Source organism: Salvelinus namaycush, chromosome 34 (genome assembly GCF_016432855.1).
Source record: "Salvelinus namaycush isolate Seneca chromosome 34, SaNama_1.0, whole genome shotgun sequence".
Taxonomy (NCBI): domain Eukaryota; kingdom Metazoa; phylum Chordata; class Actinopteri; order Salmoniformes; family Salmonidae; genus Salvelinus; species Salvelinus namaycush.
This window is the reverse complement of record NC_052340.1, coordinates 24139865-24151258: the sequence shown is the minus strand read 5'-3', so window position 1 is coordinate 24151258 and position 11394 is coordinate 24139865. Positions and strand designations below refer to the sequence as shown.

The 11394-nt window shown below is 42.3% G+C and overlaps 1 protein-coding gene across 1 annotated transcript in view; it reads left to right on the top strand.

Annotated features, from left to right (window-relative positions):
* The first annotated feature begins 2219 nt into the window (after window positions 1-2219).
* LOC120028278 (mediator of RNA polymerase II transcription subunit 13-like) overlaps window positions 2220-11394 on the top strand; it is a 32279-nt gene continuing 23104 nt past the window's right edge. Inside the window, exons 1-3 of the mRNA XM_038973456.1 lie at window positions 2220-2880; window positions 4294-4528; window positions 5260-5428. Coding sequence (XP_038829384.1) covers window positions 2815-2880; window positions 4294-4528; window positions 5260-5428 — 470 coding nt within the window. The 5' untranslated portion in view covers window positions 2220-2814. The remainder of the gene's footprint in view (window positions 2881-4293; window positions 4529-5259; window positions 5429-11394) is intronic.

Below are 11394 nucleotides of genomic sequence, written 5' to 3'. Positions count from 1 at the left end.
TAAAACTTTTGACCGGTAGTGTAGACTTTAAAAAGTGTTAAACCTCATCTGGTTTGTATACTGCCTAGATTAAATTTTGCTGCGTGGCCAACCTTGGCATAAAGTAAATATGGCCAGTTCAAGTAACTCAGCATTCCAGCCTGTTGTACCAGCTCTCCTTGAATAATATTTGCCAGTGTCAACAACCTCATGTATGAATTATTTGACGTCCTCTTCGCTGTGGAAGAGGATGTCTTCTATGCTACTAAACCCCTCTAAACCAGCAGTAGCCAGTCTGAGAGTCAGACGGGGTGGCTGCTGCCAATTTCCGTAAAAATAAATGTATCTTACTGGTGCTACTGCCACATGGTGATAAGTGGTACTGCATGACACGGTGCACTTGTTTGGATTTTGCCAGATAAAAACAGTGATAGACACTTTTTATTTGAGACTCATAATGAACCATATATTTTGTGAAATGAATCAATTTTATCTTTTGCTTTTTCAAACGTATTTAAGATTTTATGAGATTTTATTAGATGAAAAGTGGATGTATTGATGTTCTGGTTGGAATTTGAATTCCCATGCCGACTAGGTGAAAAACTATTGTCTGTGCACTTGAGCAACCCAAATTGCAGCGGTAAGTCGCTCTGGATAAGAGCAGTAGTGGAAAAAGTACCCAATTGTCATACTTGAGTAAAAATATAGATACCCTAATAGAAAGTTACTCAAGTAAAAGTGAAAGTCACCCAGTAAAATAGTACTTTAAAATAGTATTTATTTGGTTTTAAATAAACTTAAGTATCAAAAGTAAATGTAATTGCTCAAATATACTTAGGTATCAAAAGTAAATGTAATTTCTCAAATATACTTAAGTGTCAAAAGTATAAATCATTTCAAATTCCTCAAATTAAGCAAAGCAGACAGTACCATTTTCTTGTTTAGAAAATGTACAGATAGACAGGGTCACACTCCAACACTCAGACATTATTTACAAAAGATGCATTTGTGTTTAGTGAGTCCGCCAGACCATAGGCAGTAGCGATGACCACGTGTTCTCTTGATAAGTGTGTCAATTTCACAATTTCCCTGTCCTGCTAAGCATTCAAAATGTAATGAGTACTTTGGGTTGTCAGGGAAAATGTATGGAGTAAAAAGTAGAATATTCTTTTTAGGAATGTAGTGAAGTAAAAGTAAAAGTTGTCAAAATATAAATAGTAAAGTACAGATACCCCAAAAAACTACTTAAGTAGCACTTTAAAGTATTTTGACTTAAGTACTTTACACCACTGGATAAGAGCATCTGATAAATGACTTAAATGTAAAGGGATAGTTCATCCAAACTACAAAATGGCACATTGGTGTTCTTACCCTGTAAGCAGTCTATGGACAAGATATGAGAGCAATTCATTTTTTTTTTTGTTTAGTTTCCCTGGCACTGATTCCATGATAACGTTTTAGCATTTGTGGCATAAATCCCATTCAAGTCATAGGAACGATTTTAGTGTTTTTCACGCATCAAGACAAAATTCTGTCAGAGCTCCCCCATGCAGTTATGTGTATGTTTGAGGTATGATTCCCCTTCATTAACCTCTATTTACCTTTTGAATCTACCTTATGTCATGTTACCTTCTGAAAAATAACATGAGAAACCTTTCACAAATTCAAACATTTAGTACATATGTGCCCAGTTTTGGTGACATGTTGGGCTTTTTTGCAGGAGACCTATGTGTCTTGAGGGTTACCTGCGATGTTCAGGTGCAGCCTCAGGACTGCCTTGGGCCAGGATGAGAGGTTATGTTTTTACTATTTCCATTAAGCACAGAGCATTAGTGTTTCCCTGATGGACAGACAAACTCAAGGTCAGCATTCTCATCGCATTCTCCCAGGTATTCCTTATCTCACCTTCCCATATATTTCCCATATATTCTAGTAGGCAACAGCACCCATATCTAGGATGCACACAAAAGTGATATAGAAATAGCCACTGTATGTTATTGATAGTAGTAGGTGTTATTTATAAAAACAGATTTATATTGTATCTATATATCTATCCCTTCTAGGTATACAGTACAAGGGTATACCTAGAAATGTTTCATATAATATATATATATTTTAATTGCCAGGGAAAACTCCAAAAGCCCCCCCCCCCCCCCCCCCCCCCCCCTCTTTTCCCGTTACCACACATTGGCCAATGGGAGTTGGGAGGCAGAGTTGTCCTCCTGGCCGCCATTAAAGAATTCAATCCATGAATTCAAATGGAAACCTGCAGGACCCGAGAATCAGTGAACGCAAATGCTTAACCATACTGGACATTTACATCATGATTTCAGTATTTGAGTGAAAGTTTTTATAGTTTTATCGGATTCCGGCGACTATGGGGAATAGAAGGGTGGTGTTAGCTAACTGTTTTTATTTAGTCTGACTTGGCTATGTTAGCTAGCGAAACTCAAGAGGGGAGAGTTTCTTTGCTCTGAAATTGTTTAAGATTACTAGTAGATTACTTTATGGTGAGGTTGTGGTATGGTTCGTGTATATATTTTATTAAACGTATTGTGTAGTAAAGTAAGAAAACGGACTCGAAGTGGGGTTGATGAATTTGTTAGCGTAGAAAGCTAACTAGTTGTGTTAGCTGGCTATCAAGACAGCGATATTGTTTAGCTAGCGTAGTGGCTAGCCATCATCAACCGGTTGTATAAATAACTAGCCAGTTAGCATCTTAGTTTTATGGGGTATTTGACGAAATACTCTATCCAGATTAAATAGCTTAAAACTTAGCTGAATATTGCTCTTCTCTGTAACTGAGACGATGGATTGTTCAACCACTCTGTGAGGATGAGTTCATGTTTTGTACCAAACGGGGCCAGTTTGGAGGACTGCCACTCCAACCTATTTTGCCTGGTAAGTGATTAAACTCGCTATTAGCATGCTAACGTTAGCTAGCTCAAACTGAGGCCAGAAAGCCATTTTGGCTAGCCAGTCAGCAAGCTAAACCGCTTGACTACAGCTGACTGTGGAGGCGTCAAGGCCTGTTCTAGATTGCTGGCTAATGCAATTTTGCAAGTGCGCTAACGTTAGCTAGCTAACATTAGTATTGGTTGACATGTTAGTTTATAGCAATTGAAGTTCACCAGATTCAACTACAAAAATACTTAGTTACCTATATCATGTCGCTCACTAGCTAGCTAATTTAGCTAATGTTGGCTAACTGGCTTGCTAGGTTCAGTTTGTTTTGTGATGTCTGTCATTGTGAGATTTGTTTATTATTCTTCACATCAGCACCATTAGCAATGTATTTTGACTGCAATTGCATATATCCAACTAGTTAGTAACTAGTCATGGTGTTCCTTGTTTGTTTACAACTTGATGCTTGGCTAGGTAGCTAGCTAGTTATGGCTAACTTTTTAGGCCAACAATATCATGAGTCAGCCTATGATTATGTCTACAGTATTGTTTTCTTCAGTGAGCATTCCTATTGCCAATGCTGTCAACTACAACTCAAGAATCTACTGAGTTGCACACTTCCTCATTGTAGTATTATGTGGTACTCCCCTATGGATAGAACTTTAAGCAGGGTACCCAGATAAGTGTACATAATATGAACTATAGGCTACTAGTTATTTTTTATTTTTTTATTTCACCTTTATTTAACCAGGTTGGACAGTTGAGAACAAGTTCTAATTTACAACTGCAGCCTGGCCAAGATAAAGCAACGCATTAACGCATTGTGACAAAAACAACAAATAGTTTTAGTGATTCTGAAACTGTATATTTTATTGAAACTAGGATATAAGAAATATCTTGTCATATTTTGAATTGGTACTATATTATTTTTCTGGCAAATGTGTTGCATAGCATTCAAAGGTATTCCAGGTAATATCCATTGGCACTAATTACTTTGATAGAAAGGGATTTCCCACCCTTTGAAGACTAATGAGTTGGAAGGTTAGGTTGCACAGAAGGAACAGGTGCATTCCTTTACATTTTGTATTTGGAGGTGCTTCACATTGATTGGATAGTGCAGCTGTTAAAGTTGTCAGGCTACTACTGCACTGCTTTGCATTCAGCGGGCTTGAAGCCTTTCTGGGCCAATCCCAAATGGACCCTATGCACTTTTGGAGATCTGAAAGGATTTGGTTGGTATAAGCAATATGGTGAAACTTCCACCTAGCCTATCAGATGGCAAGGTGGAGCTAGTACCATATTCTTTGCACCTGTCAAATCCTCTCAAATCTCTACAAGTGCACATGGTGTAGTGTTCATTTTTTGGATTGGGCCTCTGTCTCAGCTCTCTTTTCTCACCCTGTCCCCCAGGCTGACCTGACTGGGATAAAATGGCGACGTTTTGTGTGGCAGGGGCCCACTTCCTCGCCCATCCTGTTCCCCGTGACGGAGGAGGACCCCATCCTGTGCAGCTTCAGTCGGTGCCTGGCGGCCGATGTGCTAAGCGTGTGGCGAAGGCACCACACCCCGGGTCGCCGCGAGCTCTGGCTCTTCTGGTGGGGGGATGACCCCAGCTTCGCCGAGCTCATCCACCACGAGCTGTCAAGTAAGGGCTAGCCTCTGCCACAGGAAGGGTTGCTTGTTGCTCACATGGCATTGGAGTTAGGATGAACTCTCAGTTGATACTTGGGAGAGGGGCTGCAAGTGTCATGCAAATGGGGAGAGACACTGCTCAGTTGAGGACCCACAGTAGTCCACAGGCTGACACACTTCAATGACTGCCTGCATCTTTCATTAACAAAAGATGCAAGTAGTTTACATGTTGGGCCTACAGTTTTGAGTTCTGCCTGTTGTTGGGAGTGGGTTTGCACATCACGATACCAATCATATGAACGCATAAATTATATCTCCCATCAGCTTTTTCATTGTGGTCGCAGCTCCTTTTAAAGTAGTTAGCTTTACCCTGTAGGGAGCTAAGGGGCTGCCTGGTGGCTAGATCTTATAGGCCTTGCCACTGACAAAGCAAAAAAATATATATCTTCATGATGTGGGTGGTGACACTTTGGTTCTTGAATGTCAAATATCTTGAAGGCGAGACCGCTTGACTTGTTTTTGAGTGGAGTTCCCTTTAACATATTATGTACATGGTTGCATAATGTGTTGAGTTTTATTGTAAACATTGGCAGATGGTCAAACATTCCCATCCTATCTTTATCTGAAGTGTTTGAACCCATGGCAAAAAGTGACACCACCAATTCTTGAGTTCTTGTTTACAGTTGTGATGTTGATGGAACATTCAGCAGGAATCTGACTGTCTTTTCTCTCTTCCTGGCTCAGGTGAGGAGGACGGCGAGTGGGAGAGTGGCTTGTCCTATGAGTGCCGCACACTCCTGTTCAAAGCTGTCCATAACCTGTTGGAGCGTTGCCTCATGAACCGCAGCTTTGTCCGTATTGGCAAGTGGTTTGTCAAGCCCTACGAGAAGGATGAGAAGCCCATCAATAAGAGGTTAGAGTCCCCTTAATAACCCTCTTCTGTAACCAGTGCATTGATGTCTTCATCAGTATTGCAGAGTGCTCTGTTGACTGTTTCTAGTAAATGTATACAGCAGGTCAACTAGTCATCCTGATCAGTGTACTTCCTTATTGATTTTAGAAATGCATTGCACTGGATTAAAATGTCTGCCAAGTAAATTGGTTGGATACAAATGTAGGCCTACAGTAAATTGAGTGGATGCCAATCAAAGTTGTTAATGACATGCATTGGTGTCTAGTGTGAAATTCAGCCGTTTCTTAGTGTGATAGTTTTCCTCTTGATGTTTGGGCATATGCTTTCTAACACAGGCCATAGAAATGTAGACACTTTGTCATTTACTCACTATCTGACACTTTTGTCCCTTATGATTTATTCTTGAAACAAACCCTGAGGTAAATTGTATAGATGGATTCATTGAAATCGACCTAGGACACTTTGCTCTTCAAAGGTAGCATATGTTTAGTTCATGTCCGCTTCGGTATTCTTTTCTGTTAATAGCCCGGCTGGATTACTTGGATGTCTAGAGTTTCCTGTTCCTGTTGTCCGTAGAGTATTTGTCAGTACAGGTGAATGTATACTTGTTCACGTGAGTCAGCCTGCACAGATTATCTGACTGATTTCCAAAATAACTACTATACTGCCATTAAATTAATTTGGAAAGATTAGGGAATCTATGCCTGTCTCAGGCTGAACAAGCACCAGATTGTTTTGTTCTGCTGCTGAGAGTAGACATGCATACTGTATTAATTCTTGCCCTGTTATGCGTGAGCATGCTTCAGTTCGGCTAGGCCAACCTAACAGGTGTGCTCGCACACTCCCTTAAAGACCTTCGCTTGAAAATCTAGGGGGAAAAACGTCAATGGTACTGTTTGTCCATTTTGAGACGACGTAGCCAGTATACACTTATTGAAAATTGTCAGAATTAATCTAAGAACTCAATAAATCCGTCATTAATTTTGACGATTTTGCAGAGATAATTTTGGTCACCCAATTTTACATCAAAGTTGTTTGGTGCAATATTTGTCAATGTAAAAATGTGCATAAAAATGAGTAGTCTCTCCTTGAATGGTAACATAAATTATTGAAGAATCGCTACTCTTGACTAATCGCAGATGAAGGGGCATAGACTTCGGCTACTGACTTAGGCTTGCCTCGAGAAAAAAATGTGTGCCCGAATGGTTCTTTAAGGGGAATGACATCACAGTTTTGGCTTCCCCCTGCACTTGAATGGGGCCTGGGGGAATCCTGGAGTGTCTTGAGGAGCTAATTTGAGCCCTGTCTGTTTTGCCTGTCCAAGTAATTCAAGCATTTCCGTTTTGCTCTGTTAATTTCAGAGCCCCCACCCCACACACACGGTAGAATGAGATAGAATTGAGGTGATTGCAATGCATGTTCACTGGGGGGTTAAGGTGTCACGATGTGTTTACAGGTGTGAAGTGTTTGAGAATTGGCCCCTTGGCCTCCAATGTTCTGGATTAAGACGTCTACAAGTGGGTGTTGAAGCAGTGCCTGCTTGGACTTGGTGAAAATGAGAGTGGGTGGGGGTGTGAGTGAGATCCAGCGGTCTCACTGTCGCCTGTACTCTCTGTCTGGTAAACAGGGCTGTCTTTGGAACATGCTGAGTCTGCACTGTGGTTTTACACTAACCATGTCAACAGGAACTGTTTTGGTATGTTTAGCCGCTTGGCTGTGCAGCACTCGTGAGGAAATAAAGCCTTGTTGTTTAACATTTAAATTCCATAATAGTCTATTTTTAACTAGGCCTATTTAAGGAATGTTGGTGTTTTGGAGGATCACTTTTAACTGAAACTAAAATAATCTTCTGTCTTGTCCATGCTGGTTGAAGGCCAGGGCTCAGGCCTCACTGATAATTTTCCTCACAGTAAGCAGGCATTGGCACCTGGAGGTAGATTTTAATGACATAAAGTGCACAACAAATATGTGAGGAATGTTGTTGCCACTCTGGTCCTCACTCCCTTCCCTGCTCTCCTTTTCTCTCAACCCTCACACCCATCCTCTGACCCATTCATGGACAATGAGCTTTTTCTGTGGTGCAGACATGGTCCTGTCGCTCTAGGAACAGACCAATACCCTGTCATATAGTCTTCAGTTTATATGTGACTTGTGTATTTCTGGTATGTTGAGACTATTATCCTTTCAGCAAAGTAATGTAGCTGCTATCTATGTGACACAGACTGTAAAAGTTTTGATTGTAAAGATTTGTTTGAAAATGGTAACCCTGTCAGGTGCCTTCTCGTGCCAACATTCCCATCTTTGATTCAACCTTATAGCAAATCAAGGTTTGTTTAATGACTTGACTGGAAAGATTTCTACCGTTGTAATCCTTGACGGGCTGCCTATGTCCAAAGTAGATTAACTACATTTTTAGATGAAAACCGCTTTGTGTATACTTAAGCAACTAAAAACAGAGAGAAGGTATGTAGAAAGATAATAGACCTACAGTGCCTTCGGAAAGTATTCAGACTCCTTGACTTGTTCAACATTTTGTTTGGTTACAGCCTTATTCTAAAATTGATTAAATAAAAGCAATTCCTCTTCAATCTACACACTACCCCATAATGACAAATTAAAAACAGGTTTTTAGACATTTTCGCTAATTTAATAACAATAATAAAAAACATTTACATAAGTATTCAGACCCTTTACTCAGTACTTTGTTGAAGCACCGTTGGCAGCGATTACAGCCTAGAATCTTCTTGGGTATGACACTACAAGCTTGGCACACCTGTATTTGGGGAGTTTCTTCCATTCTTCTCTGCAGATCCTCTCAAGCTCTGTCTGGTTGGATGGGGAGCGTTGCTGCACAGCTATTTTCAGGTCTCTCCAGAGATGTTCGATCGGGTTCAAGTCTGGGCTCTGGCAGGCCCACTCAAGGACATTGAGACTTGTCCCGAAGCCACTCCTGCGTTGTCTTGGCTATGTGCTTGGAAGGTGAACCTTCACCATAGTCTGAGGTCCTGAGCGCTCTGGAGCAGGTTTACATTGAGGATCTCTCTGAACTTGGATCCGTTCATCTTTCACTCGATCCTGACTAGTATTCCAGTCCCTGCCGCTGAAAAACATTCCCACAGAATGATGCTGCCGCCATGCTTCACCATAGGGATGGTGCCAGTTTTCCTCCAGACGTGACGCTTGGCATTCAGGCCAAGGAGTTCAATCTTGGTTCTCATGGTCTGAGAGTCTTTAGGTGCCTTGTGGCAAACTCCAAGTGGGCTGTCATGTGCCTTTTACTGAGGAGTGGCTTCCGCCTGGTCACTTTACCATAAAGGCCGGATTGGTGGGGTGCTGCAGAGATGTTTGTCTTTCTGGAAGTTTCTCCCATCTCCACAGAGGAACTCTGGAGCTCTGTCAGAGTGAACATCGGGTTGTTGGTCACCTCTCCGACCAAGGCCCTTCTCCCCCGATTGCTCAGTTTGGCTGGGCGGCCAGCTCTTCGAAGAGTCTTGGTGGTTCCAAACGTCTTCCATTTAAGAATGGAGGCCACTGTGTTCTTGGGGACCTTCAAGGGTCAGAATACTTTACAAAGCGCTGTGTATATATATATTTTTTATAATAAGCTTTGAGTACTACAATCACCAAAATAAAAGCTTGTCAATCAGGGAGAATTAATCATTCCAAAAACAATGAATTTAGCAGTATTGATTTTGTTTTGAGCATAAGAACATCGCGTTAGCCATAGCAAAATGCATATAACTGCAGTAAATTAGCTTTAAAACTATAACATTTTCTCTTCGCTCCATTGCAGAATATGTAGTATAGCACGAAATTAGCTTTTAAACTTCAAAAAATGATCATCGCTCCATGGAGAAAATGGTAGAATTGCAGGAAATTGTGTAGAGAATTTCAGCGCCGACCAAGCCCATTGCCATACCCCCTGCCACACCCACCACCTAAGCTCCTTTTCGATTGAGGAAAAACAAATGGGAATAGTTTTTGTTTTTTATCACTACTTACTGTTAGCTGTTCAGTGCACGTATAACATGAGTGAGCCTCAGTCAGGGAGAAGGGAAGAATGCACGGATTTGTAATAAACCAGTCTATCTTGACTGGCTTGGTCTGTCAAGAAATCATGAATATGGGACTTTACTCAGCATACAGCAGCAGAGCTTTGTTTACCTTTTAATTTCAAGCCCCAGCCCTGCTAACATCCTCATAGGACTGTAGATTTGTTTGATGTAGTTTTAATTTGGCTGTAGTATCCTGTCACCTCACTGTTTAACCCCGTTTAATTGCACATTCTTTTGCATTTATGTAACCTGTCATTTGTCCTGGTACCAGTTAATCCAATTGACAATAAATTATTTAGCTTTCTGTTATTTTTCTGTATCTCATAAGACATTGAATCTTTTGATGTTTCACTCTGATTGCTTCTCTAAGGAATATCGTACCGACCATTATACACTGCTCAAAAAAATAAAGGGAACACTTAAACAACACAATGTAACTCCAAGTCAATCACACTTCTGTGAAATCAAACTGTCCACTTAGGAAGCAACACTGATTGACAATACATTCCACATGCTGTTGTGCAAATGGAATAGACAAAAGGTGGAAATTATAGGCAATTAGCAAGACACCCCCAAAAAAGGAGTGATTCTGCAGGTGGTGACCACAGACCACTTCTCAGTTCCTATGCTTCCTGGCTGATGTTTTGGTCACTTTTGAATGCTGGCGGTGCTCTCACTCTAGTGGTAGCATGAGACGGAGTCTACAACCCACACAAGTGGCTCAGGTAGTGCAGTTCATCCAGGATGGCACATCAATGCGAGCTGTGGCAAAAAGGTTTGCTGTGTCTGTCAGCGTAGTGTCCAGAGCATGGAGGCGCTACCAGGAGACAGGCCAGTACATCAGGAGACGTGGAGGAGGCCGTAGGAGGGCAACAACCCAGCAGCAGGACCGCTACCTCCGCCTTTGTGCAAGGAGGTGCACTGCCAGAGCCCTGCAAAATGACCTCCAGCAGGCCACAAATGTGCATGTGTCAGCATATGGTCTCACAAGGGGTCTGAGGATCTCATCTCGGTACCTAATGGCAGTCAGGCTACCTCTGGCGAGCACATGGAGGGCTGTGCGGCCCCACAAAGAAATGCCACCCCACACCATGACTGACCCATCGCCAAACCGGTCATGCTGGAGGATGTTGCAGGCAGCAGAACGTTCTCCACGGCGTCTCCAGACTCTGTCACGTCTGTCACATGTGCTCAGTGTGAACCCGCTTTCATCTGTGAAGAGCACAGGGCGCCAGTGGCGAATTTGCCAATATTGGTGTTCTCTGGCAAATGCCAAACGTCCTGCACGGTGTTGGGCTGTAAGCACAACCCCCACCTGTGGACGTCGGGCCCTCATACCACCCTCATGGAGTCTGTTTCTGACCGTTTGAGCAGACACATGCACATTTGTGGCCTGCTGGAGGTCATTTTGCAGGGCTCTGGCAGTGCTCCTCCTTGCATAAAGGCAGAGGTAGCGGTCCTGCTGCTGGGTTGTTGCCCTCCTACGGCCTCCTCCACGTCTCCTGATGTACTGGCCTGTCTCCTGGTAGCGCCTCCATGCTCTGGACACTACGCTGACAGACACAGCAAACCTTCTTGCCACAGCTCGCATTGATGTGCCATCCTGGATGAGCTGCACTACCTGAGCCACTTGTGTGGGTTGTAGACTCCGTCTCATGCTACCACTAGAGTGAGAGCACCGCCAGCATTCAAAAGAGACCAAAACATCAGCCAGGAAGCATAGGAACTGAGAAGTGGTCTGTGGTCACCACCTGCAGAATCACTCCTTTATTGGGGGTGTCTTGCTAATTGCCTATAATTTCCACCTTTTGTCTATTCCATTTGCACAACAGCATGTGAAATTTATTGTCAATCAGTGTTGCTTCCTAAGTGGACAGTTTGATTTCACAGAAGTGTGATTGACTTGGAGTT